The sequence below is a fragment of the Oryctolagus cuniculus genome, chromosome 2 (genome assembly GCF_964237555.1).
Source record: "Oryctolagus cuniculus chromosome 2, mOryCun1.1, whole genome shotgun sequence".
Taxonomy (NCBI): Eukaryota; Metazoa; Chordata; class Mammalia; order Lagomorpha; family Leporidae; genus Oryctolagus; species Oryctolagus cuniculus.
This window is the reverse complement of record NC_091433.1, coordinates 158,498,710-158,523,142: the sequence shown is the minus strand read 5'-3', so window position 1 is coordinate 158,523,142 and position 24,433 is coordinate 158,498,710. Positions and strand designations below refer to the sequence as shown.

The following is a 24,433-nucleotide window of genomic DNA, read 5'->3' as shown; positions in this document are numbered from 1 at the left end:
AAGAATTGATGCTTTATTCATAAAATGTTTTCATGCTTAGACTATATTATTTATAATAGAAAATTAGTGTTTTGCTGTAATTTGTTATGAAATACATGTGATATCCTAGTTTGTCTACTGACACTGGGGTCTTGAATCTTAAAAAAAGGCCTCCGATGAAGCAAAGGAAAGTGGATCACAGGGAAAATTGGTGGAAGCTCTCAGGCAAATGAGAATTAATCATAGGGGAAACTACCGACAACTTCTGGAGGAGATGCTGACTAGTTACAGGCTAGCTAAAGTAGAGGGAGAAGAAAGCCCTGCTGACCCAGCTGCTGCTGCCACTTCTTCGAACAGTGATGCTGGAAGCCCAGTGACAATGCAGGAAAGCCATTCTGACTCAGAAAGTGGTCTTGCTGAATTAGACAGCTGTAATGAAGATGCAGGGACAAAGAGGAGTGGTGAAAAAATATGACTTTCCTTTTGGGTAATAGTTTTGTGATCTTTGGTTTGATGCCTTTTACTTAGGAGGTATAATGTATGCATTTATATATAACTGTTTTGTTATTTGAATCTTGGAAAACTAGTTTTATTATATTCATATAGCCTTGTTTTTTAAAAAGGCCTTTGCATACACCTTTATGAGAGTTTTAAATTGACTATTTATAGTACCTTTGAATTTAATGAAATTATATGTCATTTCACACTGTATGCTAGAAATTAGGCTACCAGTTACGAAAGTCAGTAGTTAAATTAATACTGGATAGGATTAGAGATTACTGATTATAGAAATTACACTATATTATGGAAAAACTTGTTAATGTAGAATTATACTGATTCATATGATTTTACATATAGTACATTCATAGTTAGCTTTGTAATTTGTGTTTTCTTTACTAATTTTAGTTCTTCAAAGAATGGTTGATGCTTACCTGTAATTTTTCTTTCAAGGATGATAATTTGTGTTGTTTGATTTGTTTATATTTCCTATTTCTATAGTTTTATTTTTAGAAGTTGTTAGATAATGGATGTGTGCTTATTTTTCCTTTCTCTGTATTCTTTATGAAACATAATTTTTGAAAACCTATGTATTACTCATACACCTTTGGTTTGTATATTCTGTATAGTCTAACCATACATATCAAAATGTATGTCAACAAAGTGTTTAGAATGAAATTATAAGTGTTTAAGTCCAAATAAAGCATGTAATGTGGAATAATCTATGCATGTTGTACTTATTTTTTAATTTTTTTTAAACAACCAGCCTTGGGATATTGGAAAGACACCCTTTGAAATTCATTTGTATTTAAAAGTTAGCACACTTTTGGCTTAGCTTTTTTCATGAACAAAAAAGGAAAAATTTAATATTAAAAAAACACAAGTTTTGTTCACTTGAATTAAATCTAGTCTTTTTCTTATATCTTGTGTGTGGTACAAAGTATTATTCTTTGGACAGTATGAGCACATGTAGACATAAAAAATTGCCACATGAGTATTTTAAAGATTGTAACATCTTTTTTTTAGTATTCATTAGTTATTAATAAATGCAAGAATTATGAGCTATTTTTGAAATAGTGGCAGATAGGAGTTTTTATTTTTATTGCAATAAGATTTTTAAGTTACAGATGGCTGCTAGTCATATGGGAAAATATTCTTTAAAACAATTACTTTTATAAATATAGAACATTAACTTGTCTTCTGTATATTTTATATAACATGTTTAAAATTGCTTAAGGTACCATATAATTTGAAATTTTGGAATCTTCAGATCTGGTAGCTAATGTTTTGATCTATTTTTTCAATGCCAGAATATTTTTAAGCGTTTTGAGAAAGAGGAAGGCATTTGGTGGAGAAGGGAGGAAAAAAACCTAACCATTTTTATCTGTCTGTAATAGATAGATACATGTGTATACACACAGTGCACAGCACACACATCTCTGTAAAAGTACCTTTTCAGACAAAGGAAGGTAATTGGTTCATTTAATTTTGTTTTCTTTTGAAATTCAATCCAACCTGGAAGTAGTATAGGTAAATAATAATATTCTTCCTTTTCTCTTCCTGTAGGGTGCTGGAGATCTAGAAGACCCATGGTAGCCTTAGAAACCTTCTAAAATGCTTTTGATTCTGAAAATTGGGGGAAAAAACTTATAATCACAATTTTCTTCAATACAAGGGAAAACTACTCTTGTGGATTCCCAACGTTTTGTGATACATGAGCAGAAAATCATTAGCATTTCCCATCATTTGTTCATATTTGTGTTTTCTGATAATTGCCATTTGTAGCATTGCCTGTACTACAGTATTTTTTGCCAACCTCAGGCATACTGGTTACATCTGTATTGAACTTCTGGCCCTAGAAACCAATGAAGTTATTTTAACACAAATCAATAAATGTGCCTGAGGTGCATGGGAATATAGTTAGCTATACTCTGAAGATACATTATTTTTTTTTTTAACAAAACACACAAACATATAAGCATGTAAGAGTAAAGAATTGTATGACCTGTTCCTTTTTTCCATTCACCAAGTTGGAAGCCTTTTGCAGCTCTGTGGCTTGGAATTTCATTTGAGCAATTTACTATAGGATATGTATTTATTATTAATTGTTATTTAATTTTTTCCAACTTTACTTGTATTACCAAACTGGGTTTTCCAATAATGTCCAAATTGTCATGTTACCTTGCTTCAAGATAAAGTGTATTTGGCAATAATATAAACCCTTACAAATTTTATGCATGTTATCTACAACATCCTTCAACTCTCACAAGAAATCTTTTGAAACAAAATGGATTAATTTATGGCTACTTATAATTTGCTATGACATCTCACTGCTAAAAATTCTTTTAAATGATAATATTTGCCTTTATAATGTAAATTGTGATTTTTATTTTACATGTGGGTTTCTATAGTTTTTCAGCTTTTAAGATACAAGTTTTGTGTAATTTGGAATAATTTTTAATTGTTATTTTAAAAGCTCAGAATATCACATTGAAATGACTATAAATACATTTTAAATTATCTATTTTAGATCTAAGGAAATATTACAGAGATATTTTCATGGGTTCAGTAAACCTTTCATTTTCTAACATTGGGCACGGTACAGAGTGGCTGTCACATAAGGTACTTGAAGATTATTAGTTTAATTCTATTTTTACAATAACCTTGGATTCTCAAATTCTTTTGAGTTTTGCATGTATTAAATCCAGTCAATGCTGAACATGAAGAGTATAAAGTATTTATCTATAAGAAGTAACTGGGCTAAGAGAAGTAATGAATGTATCCATTTGTACATGGTTTACATGTTGTGGATGCTTTTGTAAACATTTTCCTATATGTTTCAGTTGTGTTGCAGCAGGATGTAATTGCCCTTGTGTGTAGTTAAAATGAGTCATCGCCTGGTCCTGTGTGAAATGGAATTCATGGTATTTTCTGTAACATTTTCCTGAAGCTGTTTCTGGAGAGCCACACGTTAGAACACAGGCAGCTTTCCTGATTGTTTGATTTATTGTGCACCTGATTTTTGGTCTAAAAAGAATTATTGCCACAATATATTTTATTTATTCTTAGATTTTAGCCTTGTAAGTTAAAGTGCTTTACATAATGATGTTAAGAGCTATTTGTCCCTTTACTGGGTTTTAGGGGGTTGTTAAAAGATAGGGAATGAAAAATGCAAAATGGTTTATTGTTCAAACTGTCCACTCTGATCCAAATCTGTACTGCTAATATCTTTCCAGTATGATATTGTGATGTTTCATACAATGCAGTGAACATAACCAACTTGTTACCTAAATAAAGAATTGATTTAAAAAACAGTGTGACATATTACTATTTGGTATGGTTTTCAAAAATAAAAACCCAGTTTTGAATGTTACTTTAAACATTTTGTATAATTAACATACTTGTAAAAATTTTCTTATAAAACCATGTAGATGAATTATAACTCCAAAGAATTATCCAGACTGTATAAGGTAATACAAATAACCCCTTCTGTACTCCAAATACATTTTTTCATTCTACAATTATTCTACCATTTGGAAAAAAAATGTTTTCTTTGGCTTGGGGTGGTGGTGGTGGTTGTGGTTAGTGATCCTTGAAGTACAAATAATGTATGACTTAGCAAAGGAGAAACCCATGTTCAGTATTTACTCATCTGAATTCCTTAATCTGCTTGTTCTCAACCATTTTGATCTCAGGACCCATCTATATATTGCTATTTTAGAAATTAAAACAAAAATGTTACTGTACTGTTTTAATTCACTAAAAGTAACCCTTATGTTCTTATGAGTAACATTGTTTTATGAAAATCAATTTTCTAGGTCTGAAAGTTTTAGTGTACAAGTGGTAGTGCTTTTCATTTACGTAAATGCTTTAATGTTGGACTAGATTCTCTGATCAGATTCTGCATTCAGTCACAGTGAGGCACATTGATTAAAATATATGGAGAAATCTGGCTTCATGCAGATATGTAGTGTGAAAGGAATATTTTTAATATCTTCAGGTAATTATGAATATCAAAATTTAACAACTGGTAGTCTTTTAAAGATTAATTGCAATGTGAAATCTGAAACCTTATTAAAGACTATTTGTACTATTAAATTAAAATCCATTGGATCTATCTTGCATTTTAAATGGATTTTCTACCTATGCATGATTTTGTAACACCATGAATTGGTTATTTGGAAAATTCTGGTTTGCTGAATTATGCAGTTCTTCTGAATATTGCCATGTTAATATGTAGTGATTAAAAGTTTTTTGTTAATTGATCTTGTCAGAAAAATCTTGATTAGGAAGCTGTCAAGTTCATGATGGATATAGATTTTTCAAAATTCTACATTGCTTTAAAAGGTGAAATTTTATCATTGACAACAAATATTGTCAGTTGTTTTCTTTAAGTGACAGGCTCATTTTGTTTATTTTAGAGAAAATGTCTAATGAGTAACCATAGTCTGTGAGTCATTCCAGTAACCATGGTGTTGCATGAAAAGCGGCTAGTTGTATGCAGCTCAAACAATAGCACTGGAGACAACTGTCAAGCTTTGATATGTCGTGGAACTGGGACATCTATTTGGTCATACAGGATATTTGAAAAATGTGTACACTCAGACACTTAATAAAATTTTCTGTTGCTTCATCCAGGACAGGACATTGTTAACTGAAGCAGGCTGAGTGTGTGGCAGCAAAGATCAGTGATGACTGTTTCCAGTGGTGCCACGGTCTTAATTTTTGCTCAGGTGCCTGCACTTTTTCTGTTTTGAAAAATTAGTGCAAATGTCATCTTGAAAAAGACTAAATCGTAGTTTGGAAATTGTTTTGACTTTATGGACCTCCTTAAAAGATTCTTTGGAGCCCCCCAAGAATCCCTGTCCTACTGCTTTTGGACAGATTTATAATTTTTTCATTTTTCGAAAACCACAGTATAATAATAGCGAGTCTAAAGACATGTAGGGATCTGATTAAAAAAAAAAATGTCTTCAGTGTCTGTGTGGGGAGGGGACTGGCTAAACAATCAGTGTAATACCTGAACTTTGAAAACAACATAAACAAGGTAGATAATGTATTCCCTTCTCCCAGAATTTTCTGTGATGTGTTTAAATATGGTAAACCTATAATATTTGAGGTTACATGAAAATAAGTTTATTTTGGTGCCAAAAAAAATGAAATAATATATGCAGGATTTTCACAAAGTTCATGGAAATGCATAATAAAAAGTATGCATGGATTTCAAATGTATCAGAATAAATTACTTACATTTTTCCATTTTTTAAGTAACCTCATATTCAGATTTTTGAACCTTTCAGTTATTGCTCAGTAGATTGTACTTCTTTGAAGATGTCTCATTATAATTGATTTTTTAAATTAGTATTTTATATATGAATTTAATGTGTTGCTCTTCAGATGTCATGTCCGGTTGGCCAATTAAAGACAGGACTTCTGACTTTTACAAAAATCATAATGAAGTGAATTAGAGCTATATGCTGACTTTTCTTAGATTTTTCCATTTTTTTTTAACAATAATAAGATTGAAGAAAGCTTTCATGGAGGTGTAAATTTTTAAAACAATACTCAGTTTGTCACATATTGATTTTTGACCAGTGATGAGTCTGAATCATTATATGTGTTTCCTCAAAATTCTATACTTGTTACTTGGATTGGGGGTTTTAAATGCTTTTCAGTAACTGATTTCTCCTTATGTTAGTTCCGATTTCAGATGTGTGGAATTCGTTTGGGGTTTGATGTCTTGTAGCGTGGTTCTCAGATGGTTAGTCATCATATATAACTAGCAAATTTTAAAATTAAGATGGACACTTCCCGTATAAAAGCAACATACTCAACTATCTAAAAGCTTTGTTTACATCATCTCCTTTAATATAGCAGATATTGAAACATCCAGTTGCGTAGTTTCTGAGATTTAGTTTTGTAATAAATCTCATTGTGAAAGAAAAACGCCTATGCGACAAGAGCTCCCCAGCTTCCGCTTCATTACTTTATTTACCTGAGCTCAGTTTATGCCCGAGGGTTATAATTTCTTTATGCAAAAACTAGAAGTTCATTGCGAATATCATCTGGAAGCAAATGTTTCCAAAATGTTTGAACTAGAATATAGTCTCATTAGTTTATATTTGAAGCTGATTACAAAATTAGATTATTCATAAATCAGTAACTATTCTGACATGTATTATGGGTCATGGTTTTGGTTCCAGACTACAAATTAGTTGCACAGACAACATGTTTTTTCTAAAACCTTGGCAAATGCACAACTCAGAGTGAGACATGTTGTCTGAGATAAACTGAGTTTGTATTCAGTTTGTCATTGAAATTAATCTGAAGGTATCCAGATTTCTTTTGGTAGCCAAATGTTTTTGAGATCCATCCAGGGTGAGAGATCTCATTCACTTTGACTCTCCAGATGTCTGCAGTGGGCAGGGATGGGCTGTGCCAAAACAGGGGAACTTGAGCCATCACTGCCTACCTCCCAGGGTCTGCATTGGCTGGAAGCTTAGGGGTCAAGAGCTCAGAAGCCCAGGTACTCATGGGATGCTGGCATCCTAACCACTCGGCCAAATGCCCACTCCCAGAGGTTACGTTTTAAAATGACATTTCAGGTTTACATTTCCTCTTCTAAGTTGATTTCGTGTGTATTTCTAAATTAATTTGGTTTAGGTAATGAAGCCATTTGGTGAGATTTGGGGCGGGGGAGGGAACGCATGATTTTGGGCAGCTAAATTGTATTTATTGAAAAGTAAAATACTTTGTTTTTATTGACATTCTCTGGGTGTGCAGAAAATCCACTGTGTTGTAAGATTGTCAAATGCTAATATAATTAAGACTAGAATAGTGATGATTTCCTTTCAGAGTAATTCTGACGTTCCTTTCACTTTGAGTAAGTTCTTAGTGGGCTTTATAACAATGTTACGCTAAATTGCTTTAAGATTTTCTTTCTGTTCAACTTTGGAATTATGTGTATCTTAAAATGCTAAGTAGGTGTGATTTGATTTGGTTTGATTTTCTTGCCCATTGTTCTGGTGATTGTGTATGTAGTAAGGTCTGTAGCAATGTTTGGATTTTTAATAAAATTTTGAATTTATAAAATAAAATGTAGAAGCAAATTCATTCAGTAGTCCTGAATTGCCTTCCAAGATGAGAATGCCAACTTATAATACCAATAATATTCAAAAATGCCTGTTTTTTCTTTCTTTCTTTTTTTTTTTTTTTTTTTTTGGTCTGGAAGATAAAATATTTTATGGTACTTTCCTTGATTTAATTTTCAAATATATGATTTCTAATGAGTGAACACTTTTCCCATATTTGACTAGTTCTATGTCTTATGAAAGCCTGTTTACATATGTGGCTTATTTTTTTGTTAGAACATTTATCATTTTTGTTGACATGGAATTCTTTATAGGAAATTAACTATTCCTCTGTTCACAAACATCATGCATTGTTTTCCCCAGGCCACCATCTTTTCAGTACCGTAAGACTGGTGATGGTTTTTAAATGAAGGATCTTGAGGGATGGGACTCTGCACAAAAGGCACTTAACCTAACTGAGATATCCACATTGAAAAACCAGACTTGACATCACAGGTTTCCTCCCTTTCCAAAAAATTCTTTGTGCCTGTTTCTGTGCACCTTCCTAACGTGACAGCTTTTTGTTTCTCTGCCAACTTTTCCTAAGTGCAGCATAGGGACTTCCTCTCTGCTGACTGGGAAGGTTCTAGAGGAAGTTAAGACACTGAGGTCTGAAGAGTATCAGATAGACCCCCTTTGGTGAAAAACACTGTTTTCTTTCCATATAACTTTAAAATTTGGAAGAGGGGTGCCAGCATTGTGACGCAGTGGATTAAGCTGTTGCTTGCGTGGCCAGTATCCCATCTCAGTGCCAGTCTGAGCCCTGACTGCTATGCTTCTGGTCCAGCTCCCTGCTAATGGGCCTCAGGAGGTAGCAGGTGATCACCCATGTGGGCCCCTGCCACCCATGTTGGAGAACCAGATGGAGTTCTAGGTTTCTGGCTTTGCCTTGGCCCAGCCCAAGCTGTTGGTGCCATTTGGGGAGTGAACCAGTAAATGGAAGATCTCTCTCTGTCTCTCCTGTTTGTGTCACTCTGCCTTTCAAATAACTAAATAAATCTTAAATACGATAGATTTATTTTGTTGAATTTTTAAGAAGTTGAAGTAAAATTTACATACTGTAGTTTGCAAAGATTTTTAGGTGTTAAGATGACTTTCTACAAGTGCTTTTTAAATATTCAAGATTTAGAATTTTATCATTTTCTTTAACAGTTTCATCAACCTTCAGTTGCATACACAGACAATTTTTTCACATTATGAGTAAGTATTTATGTGTATTTTCTTTTATACCTTTGGCCTTTTAAATAAGCACTTACAAATATTTAATGTAACTGGGACTTACTACTGTCTGCCAAAAGTCTAACACGACTTCTCCCCATGACTTTCCCATTATTCCCTTATAGATTTTGTTACATAAACTGTTGTTTGGAAATGGCCCTTTTTAAATGCCCCCTGTATAGTTTTATAGTTTTCTTCATATGTTCTACACCTTTCTGAAATTAGTTTCTTGTTATTTCATATTTCTTAGTGCCGTTATGAATGAGCTACCTTTTCAGCCCCTCCCCTGTGTACTTTTAATGTATCCCTTAGTAGACAACTGCCTTTATTCACTTATTCTCCCCTGCCCCACATCATTTCAGTTTCTGTCATTTCCACCAGATGGCAGTCTTGGGCACATCCATTTGTAAACTGACTGAGAGCTCCGGTGATAAGGCTGGCAGACCTATGAGGAGCACAGAAGTACAAGGACAAAAAGGTTTTTTTGTAAACCTGAAAGAAAAATGAACCCAATATTATACAATTATAGTATTTATGCTGCTGTTAACCTTTAATCTTATAGTGCATTAGAGGCAGAAAAGAACTGTCAGTGTGCGCTTCGCAGTGTTTTTCCCTGTCCACGCGATAAACACCTGTGGCTTCTTGGCAGTATTTCTGGTTTTATTCCAGGGTCTTTCATGGTTATAGGCAGCTGTAATCTGTCATTGTGTCTCCTCCTAAAAGCACCGTTTATCTCAGAAGTTACTGGATTTCTAAACATTTGTGTAAGACCGTGTTGGGACTCTCTTATCATCCCCAGGGCCCTTCTGAAATGAAAGTGTGTTTGTGATGAACATGAAAGGAAGTAAGTTTGTAACTGACTTGTTCTTCATGAATACAAATTTAATAACTTTTTAATTAGACGCCTTTGGGCTTAATTTAGGTGACTTCCAAGGCCTCTGTTTAAATTCATGGGAAATAATGGATTCTTGGTCAGGCAAGGAATTGGCTCCAGTATTTTCTCACAGATATTCTTCCAGTTGGCAGAATTAGTATTTTTGGATAACAGTACTTCACCTAGGCAAGCTACCCTCTTGTAGTTTTTACTGTTATTCCATGTTTAAATCATTTTGCTTTCTGATCAGAGAGTGGCAAATAGCTGTAGCTGTACCATTACTGTCGGTGTTCACAGTTTGAAAGGTGTTTGACCCACTCAGATTGAAAAGTGAAATCTGTTAAGAAAAAAGGAACATATTTTTGGTCCTTGAGCCCAGGGGTGTGTGCCAATGGTAATTCTTGTTTTTTCCAAAGAAAATTGATGTAAATGCTCTAGGAGATGACATAACAAACTTTGAAGGCTAGTAGCTAGGTAATGTCTTTAAGAAAAACCATGTTTCCTCTTGTTTTGGATTCCTGGATAATTCTCTTATGTTCTGTGGAATGGCAAGCCTCTTTTAGTGTGTTAGTTTAATCTGAGAGTGGGTGTTGAAATTGCCAACTGGAATCTCAACTGATTTGTATGTACTAGACCATACTTTTAATTGGAGTTTATTAGAATTGGGTTTTTCCCACACATTGTAGAGTATGTATGCATACATACATTTATTTTGATGGCTTTTGGTTTTTTCAAGAGCTGGAAATTAAGACAGAATTTCCCATAATGGCACAGAACTACACCACACCACACATGTGAAATATCTTTCACCATTAAAAATTTACATGCCAATCTTGATTGCTTTCATACTAGAAAGGAAATATGCTGAAATACATGACGTTTTAGATTTACACACAGCTGACTGCATTTGAGAGAGAAAAGAGTAGCCAGTGCAACCTACTGGGCATGATTGTTAGTTTCACATCCTCAATAGTTTTAACATCATCTCTGAAGATTTGTTAGTTGGCTGTCTTTCAAAGACAATAATAAATTTATAGATGGGTAGATCTTTACTATGGGATTTCAGAGCTGGAAGAAACTGCATGCCACAGGGCCTTTGAGCAGCTTCTCGTCGACCCAGGTGGGAAGTCCACTTCTATATTGGGGCAGCTGTGCCTGTCCTGGTTGTGTCTTCTCGTTTGTTTCATTATCCCTTGGGGTCAGCCACTTAAGCACAGCTGTGATGATGACTTCCACCATCTGCTGTTTTGTAGTTTCATTTGAGTCCGTCTATTTTGTGACATCAGCTGCATTTACCATCCAGGACATGAGACACGTTCCTCCAAGTGTGCACTAGTGTTCTTGATTTGAGTAGTAGAACTGTCTCCTTTGTACTAGGTAGTACTCTTCTGTTCTCTTTAACATCCAGATCCTGGACTGACACCCGTACAGTGCAGTGCTGTTAAACATTCTTTTTTTTTTTTTTTTTTTTTTTTTTTTTTTTTTTTTTTTTTTTTGACAGGCAGAGTGGACAGTGAGAGAGAGAGACAGAGAGAGAAAGGTCTTCCTTTGCCGCTGGTTCACCCTCCAATGGCCGCCGCTGCAGCCGGCGCACCGCGCTGATCCTGGCAGGAGCCAGGAGCCAGGTGCTTTTCCTGGTCTCCCATGGGGTGCAGGGCCCAAGCACCTGGGCCATCCTCCACTGCACTCCCTGGCCATAGCAGAGAGCTGGCCTGGAAGAGGGGCAACCGGGACAGAATCCGGCGCCCCAACCGGGACTAGAACCCGGTTTGCCGGCGCCGCAAGGTGGAGGATTAGCCTATTGAGCCACGGCGCCGGCTCTAAACATTCTTTTCCCATCCCACGCTTGCCCACATGGTGTCTTGGTGAAACTACTTTGCAGGACCTTTATTCCTAGTTCAGTGTGCTTAGGTTAAATTCTTTGGCCTTGTGAGTTGGTTTTGGATTCATCTAAGACAAAAGCTACCCAATCACGCCCAAATGGGGTAGATAAGTCTCTTATATTTCATGAGAGAAGTTTGATAATTAACCAATTAATTAATAGCTATTTGGTAAGAATTTCAACAATAGATTGATCTACCTATCAGCATTGTCTCCAGGCTTTCTGTAAGGATAGCATGGGATTTTACACTGTCTGCTGAAACCACTTGGATATGACCCAACTTATTTGGAGTTTTCACTTTAACCCTGTTCCTACAGGTTCATGCAAATTTCTGAGGTTTTATTTTGTTTCTTGCTTATGCTGTTCCTTGCATCATTTGTACATTTTTGAAATGCTGAGCATGTTAGTTTTTTTTTCCTATACTGTTGGTGGTTTCTTTTATTGTTTTTTAGGTATATCTCTATCGTATGTGTATGTGATACTTCATAAAACATTTTTTAAAAAGGTCTCTTTAGTTATTTTTCTTTTATCACGACTACACCTTGGCCTGCCGTCTGAGGTTCCCATGGAGCCATGCAGGTTGTCCAGGGCAGAACAGTGCCTCAGCCAGAACACATCCCTTCCAGACCAGGGGACTCGCCTGTGACAACTCTCCTGCAGCAGCAGGGAGGTGTTCATTTTCAGTAAAGCTGTATAGTTACGTTGCAGCAAATGTCTAACAGATTGAAGAAAAACAACGAAAAATGAGTGGTTTGGGGGGAGTATTTTTTCTAATTTATGGGCAGCAGTCCTAGAGCCTTAAATTGCCCTGGGAAAGGAGACAGTGTAGTTTTTTTTTTTTTATATCCTTTTTCTTAAAAATAAAGAAAAGGAAGAAAGGAAAGAAAACCATAGGAGTGTGTCAGAGAAGTTGAGATGCTTCCTGGTGAGTGCACACTCCCTGGAAGGACCGATGACTTAACTCAGGGTTCCCTTTTACCTGTTACTGTCTTGACTTCCTCAGTCCCCAAGGCTCAAAAGATAAGCAAGTGATTAAGAAATAGTGGAAAAGAAGGGAATGCCCCTGATGTAAGCAGCTTTGTATTCTTCTGCAGATATATGTACCACATATGATGTATATTTATGTGTGCCTATTTCTGTATTTGTGGTATACTTCAATAAAATTTTAAGAAAAACCTTGACTGATGTAATAACCCTCATGTATGCTTTATTTGTATGGAGTTTCTATCAGTGGAATACATGAAAATGGTTGGATAGATGTGCCATGCTTTGGAGAATATGAACTAAAATTTTAAGTTACATGTTTTATGGAAAAATTTTCAGCAGGGAGAGACCTTAAAGAGATGGGCAGCAGATTAGTCAGGGTCACCTGAAGTGCAGCAGCAGCAAACCTGCAGTGGTTCAGACACCATAAGAGTTGGAGATCTTGCTTACATGTGATCCAGTTTCAGGCCCTATTGTCTGTCCTCATCTGCTTCCAGATGACAGAACGGGAAAGGTACCCCTGCTTTTTCAAAGGTCTACCTGAAGGTGATGGCCTTTGTTTCCGTTGACAGTTAAGTGATGAATGAGTCACATGGCCCTGCCCACCTGTTAGTGCAAGATGTGAGGCTGAGAAATTGTTACTCCTGGTTGGGTATCCCAGCTACAACTCAATTACTGAAAGATAGGGAGCGCTGTTTGAGGAAAACAATCTACTTTGGGCATGGGCAGCCATTTTTCAGAGGAGCTAAGACAGCTTCCGCTGTTTGGGAGAAGTGTGATATACCTAGTAAAGATACCATGGACAGAAAACAAAGGGATGCAAACATAAGTTTGAAAAATGACACACCTGAGACTAACACCGTGTTGGCAAAAGTGTCTAACAGCTAGAATTGTCAGCATCGTTGGTGGAAGTGTAAATGATACAATCATTTTGAGAAGTTTTGAAGTTTCTTACAAAAGAAATTCTATACCTACATAAGTCCCATTAGCCCAGGTAGCAATCTATAGGATGATGTCAAAAGGCAGAATTTCAAAGATTTGAGTTATAAAACTTGGCCGGCTTTTATTTGCAATTTTAGAGTAAGTGTTCTAGTAAGCTGAGCAGAGGAGATTGGCTTTATAGACAGAAGGCAAGAAAGCAGAAACAACAAAAAGCAGATCCATTATTTAAGAAGACTGTCTTGTAGGATTAAAACAGGGAATTTTATTATTATGCCAAAGAAGCAGGAGTTTGGCTATTCATCCTCCTCCTTTGTTCTCCCTCCCCCCACTTATTGGAAGATCAGATGAATAGTTTATTTTCATCCTGGTGACATGGAATTTAGCCTGAGTAACTACATTTCCAGCTTGTCTCTTGGGCCTAATGCATGAGCTCAGTCCAAGCCAGTGGCCTTCTATGAAGTTTATTTAACAATAGGTAAAGTATGTTGCAATCACAAAATGGAATGCTACTCAACTGTTGAAAATGAAAGGACTATCAGTACATCTCAAAACATGCTGAATAAAAGGAACTTTACGCCAAGAGTATATATCATGATTACATGAAGTTTCAGAAGAGGGGGAGGGAAAATCAACAGTGGATGTGTGTGTGGGGGGGGGGAGATTTGGAGATTGACCCAGAAGGAGCATGAAGGAACTTTTCTGTTGGGAATGTTGTGTATCTGGATAAGAAGTTTGAGTTACATGGGTCTATGCACTTGTCAAAGTGTAGCACATGTTCAGTTAAGATTTATGTATTATATGTAATTTTTACCTGGAAAGATAAAATTTATGAACAAATATTGAACTTTAGTTAATGATACCCTGACTGAGTTATTTAGGGAGAAGTGTACTGTTATCTTCTACTTGTTTTGACATGCATAAAAAATAAGGTAGATTGATGGACCATATACACTTATCAGTCCATTTATCTGAAATCCTGAAAAAGGCAAAATTACAGTGATAGAAAGCAGAGAAGTTGTTGCTGGGAGTTGGGTTGGAGGAAGGGGCACATGGGATTTTTAGGGAATGATTAAACTGTTCCATATCATAATTATGGTTACCTAACCGTATACATTTGTCAAAACTCATCAGATTATGTACCTGAAATGGTGAGTATGTATTTCATACCTCATTAAGATTCCTTTAAAAAGGAAAAAGGTGTTACACACTTCGGATGAAAGTCGTGATAAAAGAATACTCAAGATTGTATGTCCTGAGTTCCTTTTCTCATGAATGCCTGTATGTGACCTGCTTAGGGTAAGTAGTATGAAGAATTTACCATTTATAGATTTCTTTAGTAATTGTGTGTGTGTGTGAATGGATTAATTATCAGAGTGATTTACTTATTTTGTTTAGTGATTTTTTTTTTAAAGATTTATTTATTTGAAAGTCAGAGATACATTGAGAGAGAAGAGGCAGAGAGAGGTCTTCCATGTACTGGTTCACTCCCCAATTGGCTGCAACGGCTGGAGCTGTGTCAATCTGAAGCCAGGAGCCAGGAGCTTCTTCCAGGGCTCCCAGGTCTGGGCAGGGGCCCAAGCACTTGGGCCATCTTCTACTGCTTTCCCAGGCCACAGAAGAGAGCTGGATCGGAAGTAGAGGATCTGGGTCTCAAACCAGCGCCCATATGGGATGTCAGCACTTCGGGCCAGGGCGTTAAACCACTGCGCCACAGCGCCGGCCCTGTTTAGTGATTTTTTTTCTTGAACAACTGCTGGGATGATGGTGGATTTGGAATGAGGATCAAAACTAGTATAAAATGCTATGTCAGGTAACCCATTTGTATAGGCTGGATTATATGAGATTGATCAAGATTGCTTAATTTTATAATCCCATGTGCTGCCATCACTCAACAGTAAGGAAGGCCTAGTAATAGTACCTAACTTTACAATGTAAAAGTAATTAAAATGCTATTGAAACCAAATGATAGGCGATCCTTACAGTAAATTTATTTTGATCTCTTCTGCATGGTATCCTCACTAATGCAACATTGCCAAACATAAACACACTCTGATTTTGTAGTTTATATGTGTCTTCAAGTTTGGAGAAGTGGGATTCTGCCTTTTAATCAAAGATTACTGTCTGTCTGGTAAAAATGTGTACTGATTAGTGTAGCATCCTTTGAGGTTTTTGGAGTGAAAAGTTTTTGTGGTGATCCTTTAACATATATGCTAATTGTTCTTTATTCTGTAGATCAGAGGTCAGTAAACTTTGTAAAGTGCTAGAGAGTAAATATTACATGTTTTGAGGGCCATTTGGTGTCTCTGTATTCTGTTGTCACATAAATGAATGAAAGTGGTTGTGTTGCAATATAACCTTATATGCCAAAAATAGCTTTGGGGCTGGATTTAACCTGGGCTAAAGTTTGCTGACCCAGCTATAGATCATAAATACCATCCAAAACAAATGTGCAACCTGCTGTGACCAAATGTTTAGTCAACTAACATAGGTATTTCCATGAAGAGAACTAAGGTGTATCAGAAAATCATGTGTGTGCATAGTATAGAACTCTGTGTGATTACTGTTATACAGAAATCTCTACAGAAGTGTTATCAAAAATTATGAAAATATTTAGAAATATTTCAAAATATTTAGAATATTAGAAATATTTCAAAATAGCTTAGAAATGTTCCATGAATTTGATTATCATTTTGATTGATAAAGTGTACCTTGGGCTGGTCCCAGTGCAGTACTATTTAAACTTAATTGGCCGGCGCCACGGCTCAATAGGCTAATCCTCCGCCTGCGGCGCCAGCACCCCGGGTTCTATTCCCTGTTGGGACGCCAGATTCTGTCCCGTTGCTCCTCTTCCAGTCCAGCTCTCTGCTGTGGCCCGGGAGTGCAGTGGAGGATGGCCCAAGTCCTTGGGCCCTGCACCCGCATCAGAGACCAGGAGAAGCACCTGGCTTCAGATCAGCGCGGTGCGCTGGCCTCAGCGGCCATTGCGGGGTGAACCAATGGCAAAAGGAAGACCTTTCTGTCTCTCTCTCTCACTGTCCACTCTGCCTGTCAAAAAAAAAAAAAAAAAAAAAAAAAAAACTTAATCACAATCAGTTATAGGTTGCATCTTCACTTGCCTAATCTTAAAAGAAAACAAAATATACTTTAGTTATAAATGTAAAATTCAGAGAGTAGGTAGGTCTTTCTTTATAGGATTATACTTTTTCCTACTGAGCAAAGCATCTAAGGTGGCCGTTTTTCTTTTTAAAATAACACAGTAAGGCCGGCGCTGCGGCTCACTAGGCTAATCCTCCGCCTAGCGGCGCCGGCACACCGGGTTCTAGTCCTGGTCAGGGCGCCGGATTCTGTCCCGGTTGCCCCTCTTCCAGGCCAGCTCTCTGCTGTGGCCAGGGAGTGCAGTGGAGGATGGCCCAGGTGCTTGGGCCCTGCACCCCATGGGAGACCAGGAAAAGCACCTGGCTCCTGGCTCCTGCCATCAGATCAGCGCGGTGCGCCGGCTGCAGCGCGCCAGCCGCGGCGGCCATTGGAGGGTGAACCAACGGCAAAGGAAGACCTTTCTCTCTGTCTCTCTCTCTCACTGTCCACTCTGCCTGTCAAAAAAATAAAATAAAATAAAAAAATAACACAGTAAGTTCACGCCTATCGAAGATATAGTTCTGTAATATTTTATTCTTGGTTGTAAGGAGTAGGTAAGGATAGTGATGAACATCTATGACTAGAATTCATTCAAGTTGTGCTGTTCCCTATATTTAGATAATTTTCCCTAACTCAGTAGAATTATTAAGGACTTCCAAATGATCAGTCATGTTAAGCAAATTCACTGTCATTAGGTAGAATTTAGAGGAGCTAATACTTCTGGTTCTTATCATTTATATTAAGTATGTTTTAAAAGGTGGAAATAAGAACAAAAAGATACTATGGCAATATTCTGCTTCTAGTCTTTCTACTCAGTATTTACTATCAAAATTAATATTTTTTTCTTATTTAATGATTGAATTTTCTAGCTGCCTCTTAGGTAAGTGAAAATAGAAAATTTACTTACAAGCAAACTGTTCTTGTTTGGTGAAGAATGATTAGAGAAGTCCACTTTAGTTTAATTATAGTGACAAGACCCCATTGTTCTGGACCTTAATAGTAATTTTATAATTATAGTATTTTTATTTTTACTATTACAGTAATTATATTAACAATAACTTTTATCGATGACATAGGCTTCGCTATGCTAAGCTCCTCAGAAAAGCAACTGACCAGTTTTTCCAAGAGGAATCCATTACACTGGTAGGTAGTCTTAAATGACATTATATTTAATCCTCATAACAATGCTATAAAGTAAGTATAACAAATGAAAAGTCTGAGATCCAACAAAATTTAGTAATACATCTGAGGCCACAAAGCTCAAAAGTTGTTAATCAAGAGTGACAACTGTGCCTATCTGAGCCAACACCTGTCACCATGCTGAGGGAACATTAATTACCAGAAACTGTAACTCCATCAGCAAGAACAGTGGGAGCCCTGGGCAGTGCCACGAAAGCATGAGACCAGACCAAGCTGTACACTTTTGTGTGTCTTAGTTTTCTCATCTGTCAACAGCAGGGATTAGGTAATCAATCATTTCTCCCAAACCAAATTTGGGTCAAAATTTGCTCTTGTCCACTACAAAAAACAAGAATGATAAAGTACTATTCTTTGATCTAAGATTATGATCTTCCTACATGTTTTGATGTGATACGGTCATATAATAACATATTAGGAGTAGAAGTCGATGGTAAGTTGTTTTTTTAAGGATTTTTTAATTTGCACTTAAACCAAAGCCAGTTTTAAGGAGTATTCTCTCCTGTTGGTTTGCCTTTACCTCAGAACTACAAGGATATTACAATGCATAGGGAATAATTGTTTATAACATTTCTACCAGTTTCAATTGCATATTGGTCTTGGCATTTTTTGACACTATGGTTCTGTAATGTCTTACTGTTTGCGAGGTTTTTTGTTTTATTTTTAATAACTAAGTGGGACTATAAATGTAGATGTGTTTCAGTACTGAGTTCTTTTCTCAAATCCCCAGATTTCTGGTTTCCATTCAAGTCTTTTACTCTAATTTTTTTTTCTTGCTGAGTAGCAAAGGGTTTTATTTTCCACTTTTCTATATACCTACAAAGTATGAACAATGTGTTTCGATTGACTGTACTGCATACTTTTTTGCTGCAAACCTTTTCTATAAACACAATTGCAGTTTTGTTGTGAACTGACTTATAAGATGTACTGCTGATACGCTTTCTGATGTGTGTTTGATAAGAGTAATAAAACAAAGCTTAAGGAAAAGTTTTTTTATTGAAAGTATTAGGGAGAGGGAAAGACGAATATCTTCCATCTGTTGGTTCACTCCCCAGATGGCTGCAGCAGCCATGGCAGGCCAGGCTGAAGCCAAGAGCTTCTTCTGAGTCTTCCATGCCGGCTCGGGGGCCCATGCACTTTGCTCTCTTCTGCTGCTTTTCCCAGGCAGTTAGTAGGGAGCTGGATCAGAAGTGGAGCAGCCAGGACTCCAACCAGTGCCCATATGGGATGCTGGCATCACATATGAAAGCTTTACCGTATATACCACACCGATCCTTGTAAATTATTCTTTACTATCCTTATTGAATAAAATAAAATGTTGGTGCCCTGTTTTGGTTTCTAAAATACTGTAGTGGGATCTTTGGGTTTGTTTTATGCTTTGGAATTTTTGCCTATGAAATCCCAAAGTCTGGGAACCAGTATTCTAACTGCACATAAAGCAGCCAATTAAATATCTATCACTTAGACAACAATTATTATTTTTTTATTAAAATTTTATTGGGGCTGGCGCTGTGGCGGAGTGGGTAAAGCTGCCACCTGAAGTGTCGGCATCCCACATGGGGGCCGGTTTGTGTCCCAGCAGCTCCACTCCGATCCAGCTCTCTGCTATGGCCTGAGAAAGCAGTAGAAGATGGTCCAAGTCCTTGGGCTCCTGCACCCCCATGGGAGACCTGGAGGAAGCTCCTGGCTCCTGGCTTTAGATCAGCTCAGCTCCAGCTGTTGCAGCCAATTCGGGAGTGAACCAGCAGATGGAAGACCTCTCTCTCTCTCTGCCTCTCTTTCTCTCTCTGTGTAACTCTGACTTTCAAATAAATAAGTAAATCTTAAAAAAAATTATTTCAGTTTGAAGAATCCTGCTCTGGGGTGGGCATTTCATAGAGTGGTTAAAACTCTGCTTGGATGCTTGGATCCCATGTAGGAGTGCCTGGGTTTGAGTCCTGACTCTGCTTCTGATTCCAGCTTCCTGCTAATCCACAGCCTGGAAGGGAGCAGAAGATGGCCCAAGCAGTTGGGTTCCTGCCACCCACATTGTAGACATGTATAGAGTTCCTGGCTCTTGGCTTCAGCCTGGCTCAGCCCTGGTTATTTGTAGGCATTTGGGTAGTGAGCAAGTAGGTGGAAGAACTCTTCCTCTGTCTGTTCCTATCTCTTTATTTCTGTCTTTCTGCCTTTCAAATAAAACGGAAATAGATAATCTTCAAAGTTTATGGAAAATAGAATTAAAAATAAGCTTATTTTAAAAAATCCTGTTCTATAGATAAAGCTAGATATATAAAGCTAAAACAAAAACTAAGTATGAACCACCCACACAGAAGGCCCTTTTTAATCAATTCAAACATGGATTTGAATGAATTGCCAACATTTAAAACTGGGGAAGTTTATGTACTAGTACAGACTGCAGGCTTCTCTGGGAACTGAGCTCTGGCAGCCTGGACTTGCAGGAGCAGGCTAGCGGTTGCCTGCAGGGCATGGCCTGAACCTTTTGGACTGCCACCTTCCCCACTGTTCTCTACTGCAGCTCCCCTGCCAGCTGCACTCACTTATGTGGGTCATCCCAATCCTGCAGGCAGTGTTTTCAGCCTCACGCACATATGGTCCAGAGGCCACAGCACTGACATCACCTGGGAAATGAACACACAGCATCTCCGACTCTTCTCAGAATTGACTATATTAGAATTTTTGTTTTTTAACCCAGATTTCCAGGAGATTCGTATACACATTAAAATTCGAGAAACTGTGCTCGAGTTGATCTTCAAGGTCCTTTCCCCAACAAAACTATTGATCATGAGCTAAGCCCCAGACTATCCACTTTGGTAATAGGTACAACTCTCAGATGGAATAAAATATATTAAAGTAATCCCCATTACAGGGGTGACTGCACACACGGACAGCACAGCCAGGGCTGGATCAGAGTCCACTGGGGTGATGAAGGGTGGGGGGGAGGGAGCTGGGCTTCACAGAGAGGCAGGAAGAGATGTCCGCACTGAGCTGTTCACAGTGCACATTGCTGGCTGGCTGGACACAAGGCCTCATTCTGGAGATAGTAAAAAAGAAATAAGATTGGAAATACTGTAACTCAGACTTCTAGGCTAAGGTATTTGGACTATGTTCTCTTTATAATGAAAAGCTATTGATAGATTTAGAATTGTGATAATTTGTGTTCTAAGAAGATCAATATTCTGACAGATTGTGCCATATAAGTGGATTTTATTTTATCTTTAAATGGTGTCTCCCTGTAAAAAAAAATATTTGATAGAATGACAGAGACAGAGAGCTTCTGTCTGCTGTTTGACTCCCTGAAGGGTCAGGGACAGGCCAGGCTGAAGCCAGGAGCCTAAAACTCAATCTGGGTTTCCCACTTGGTAGCAAGGACCCAGCTGCTTGAATCATCATCTGCTGCCTCCCAGGGTGTGCATTAGCAGTAAGCTGGATCAGAAGCAGAATGGGGACTTCAGCTCAGGCATTCTGATGTGGGACGTGGGCATCCCGAGTAGTGACATAACCACGGTGTGAAACTCCCGCCTCTGGGCTTTAAAATTTTAAAAGAGAAACATTCAGAAGGGTTTTATGTACAAGCCTGGTGGGTAAAGCAAATTCCTTAAAATGTGACACATTTTGTGTCTTCCTACCTGTATTGGCATTTGTCCTCTGAAAAGTTTTCAGAAACCCCGTCCCAGTACCCAGAACCAGGCTAAATATTTCTTGACTTCATGTCAGGCCTTGCCATGAGAATGTCCATTAAAGGTCTGGGAGTCAAAGCCTCTCCCAGGGATTCTGGGTCTAGCAGGAGAGTTGAGGAATTCACTCAATATCCAAGAATCATTTCCCTGGCTGTAGAAGTCAGAATAGGATGTTTGTGTCTCAGATTCTAACAGTGTTCTCAGTTGACTGGCAGCATTTTGTTTTAAAAGATTTATTTATTTGACAGAGTTACAGTGAGAGAGGGAGAGACATAGTGAGATCTTCCATCTGCTGGTTCACTCTTAAGGTGTCTGCAATTGCCAGAGATGGGCCAGGCCCAAGTCAGGAGCTTCATCCAGGTCTCCCATGTTAAGGCAATTGGGCCATCTTCCTCTGCTTTTCCCAAGCCATTAGCAAGGGAGCTGGATTGGAAGTAAAGCAGCCGGATACAAACTGGCGCTCTTATGGGATGCCAGCATCTCAATCGTGGTTTTACTCACTGCACACAACACCAGCCCCAACTGGCAGCGTTTTGAAAGTCACTTATCGGCCGGCGCTGCAGCTCACTAGGCTAATCCTCCGCCTTGTGGCACCGGCACCCTGAGTTCTAGTCCCGGTCGGGGCGCCAGATTCTTTCCTGGTTGCCCCTCTTCCAGGCCAGCTCTCTGCTGTGGCCACGGAGTGCAGTGGAGGATGGCCCAAGTGCTTGGGCCCTGTACCCCATGGGAGACCAGGATAAGTACCTGGCTCTTGCCATCGGATCAGCGCAGCGCGGCAGCCATTGGAGGGTGAACCAATGGCAAAGGAAGACCTTTCTTTCTGTCTCTCTCTGTCCACTCTGCCTGTCAAAAAAAAAAAAAAAAAAAATAGAAAGTCACTTATGACTGCCATTCATGCGTTTTGAATTTGCAGTGAGACTCTTCATGGAAGTGAGTGTGTAATCAGAAGTTTTCCCTAACAGCTCATTGTGTCTGAATTTGAAATATTTGTCACAGGCTGATGTCTTGATCCACTTTGTGCTGCTGTAATAGAATACCTGAGACTGGGTAACTTTAGAAGAGAAACTTGTTTCTTAGAGTTCTGGAGGCTGGGAAGTTCAGATTTGAGGGGTTGTCACCTGGAGGGGGTGGGGGTGCTTCTTGTTGTGTCTTCCCATGGCAGAAGGCAGAAGGGCAAGACAGCATGCATACACAAGTGAGAGCGAGCCAGGGTCACTTCTATAACAAACCTTCTCTCGGGATGACCACGGCACTCCTTGGTAGTGATGTTCACATCTTGCATGTGCTAGTCTCTTCAAGATGTCTTAAAACTACTGCACTGGGGACTAAGTTTCCAACACATGAACTTTGGAGGGAACATGCTCAAATGATATTAGTGGGTAGCATGGCATTTAGCTATTGGGTAGGTTTTTTTTGTTTGTTTTTAATTAAAAATTTGTAATATCTAAATACACTATGGTTTTAAAAATGAAATTGTAAGTATATATCTGTGTTCATAAAGATGAGTATGTACCATGGAAAGCTATAGGGGCCAGCGATGTGGCACAGCTGGTTAAAGCCCTGGCATCCCATATGGGCAGTGGTTTGAGTCCCTGCTTCTCTACTCGCTTCTGATCCAGCTTCACGTAATGCACCTGGGAAAGCAGCGGAGGATGGCCCAAATCCTTGGACCCCTGCACCCACGCTGGAGACTCGGAGGAAGCTCCTGGCTTTGGATATGCTCAGTTTCAAGCTCCAGCTGTTGCGGATATTTGGCAAGTGAACCAGTGGATGAAAGACCCCTCTCTCTCTCTCTCTCTCTGTCTCTTTCTCTACCTCTCTCTGTAACTCTGTCTTTCAAATAAATAAATTTTTTTTAAAATGGGAAGATATACAGCAATGTGGAATACTAGTAACAAATTCAAGTGCAAGTGAAGATGCTATCAGTGCCTGTTGAAATAAAAATTAAGACATTATTTCAACAACAGAATAACCTGATGAAAAGATAGGTGTAAGCTTTAAATGTGTTCTAAATTGAATAGGATCTGGCTGCCCAAACTCGTGCAGATATTTGAACCCCAAAGTTTTATGTTAAGAATTAATGAATTGGGGCCAGCGCTATGGCATTGTGGGTAAAGCTGCCTGCTGCCTACGGTTCCAGCATCCCATATGGGCACCATTTTGAGTCCCGGCTGCTCTACTTCCAGTCCAGCTGGGAAAGCAGTGGAAGATGGCCCAAATCCTTGGGCCCCTACACCCACATGGGAGACCCTCAAGAAGCTCCTGGCTCCTGGCTTCGGATCGCACAGCTCTGGCCATTGCGGCCATCTGGGGAGTGAACCAGTGAGTGAAATTTCTGTCTGTCTCTCTTCCTCTTTTCCTCTCTTCCTCTGCCTCTCTGTAACTCTGCCTTTCAAATAAATGTCTTTAAAAAAAAAAAAAGTTAATGGATTAACTATAACGGCTGCTGGTTTAGGGTGGAAGTTTGATCCAATTAGTGTCTCCAAGATGGAGTCTTTAGGAGGTGGCTGGATTAGGTTTCTGGGGTGGAGCCCCATGATGGAATGATGATGGCATTATAAAGAGAAGCTACGTGGAGGTTAGGAGAAGAGCATGCTTGTGTCTGCTTGCTGTGTGATCATTCCTTTACACCACTCTACCATTGCCAGCCCCCACAGATGTCAAGCTGATGGGGCCATCTGATCTTGAGCAGTGAAAGTCAAGCTTTGTAAGCCAAAATCAACCTTCTTTCCTCCTAAGTTACTTCCATCAGGTATTTAAAGTAATGAAAAGCTGACTCACAACATGAATAGAAATTTCTCCAGGGACTGATGCTGTGGTGTAGCCAGTAAAGCCACTGCCTGCAGTGCCAACATCCCAAATGTGCGCCAGTTCAAGTACCAGCTGCTCCACTTCTGATCCAGCTCCCTGCAAA

The 24,433-nt window shown here is 38.4% G+C and overlaps 1 protein-coding gene across 11 annotated transcripts in view; it reads left to right on the top strand.

Annotated features, from left to right (window-relative positions):
• PPM1B (protein phosphatase, Mg2+/Mn2+ dependent 1B) overlaps positions 1 to 9,348 on the top strand; it is a 79,734-nt gene extending 70,386 nt beyond the window's left edge. For 4 of the 11 annotated variants that reach the window (XR_011386663.1, XM_070069189.1, XM_017340801.3 and 1 more), the window contains one exon: positions 2,044 to 7,574. Coding sequence is in view for 9 of the 11 variants with exons in the window: in XM_070069189.1 (XP_069925290.1) it covers positions 2,044 to 2,073 (30 nt within the window). In the remaining 2 variants the exon portion in view is untranslated. Of the gene's footprint in view, positions 1 to 148; positions 7,575 to 8,759; positions 8,808 to 9,187 lie in introns of those variants that run through there. The other 7 variants (XM_070069187.1, XM_002709898.5, XM_070069186.1 and 4 more) reach the window with 4 other exon arrangements.
• Positions 9,349 to 24,433: the final 15,085 nt, after the last annotated feature.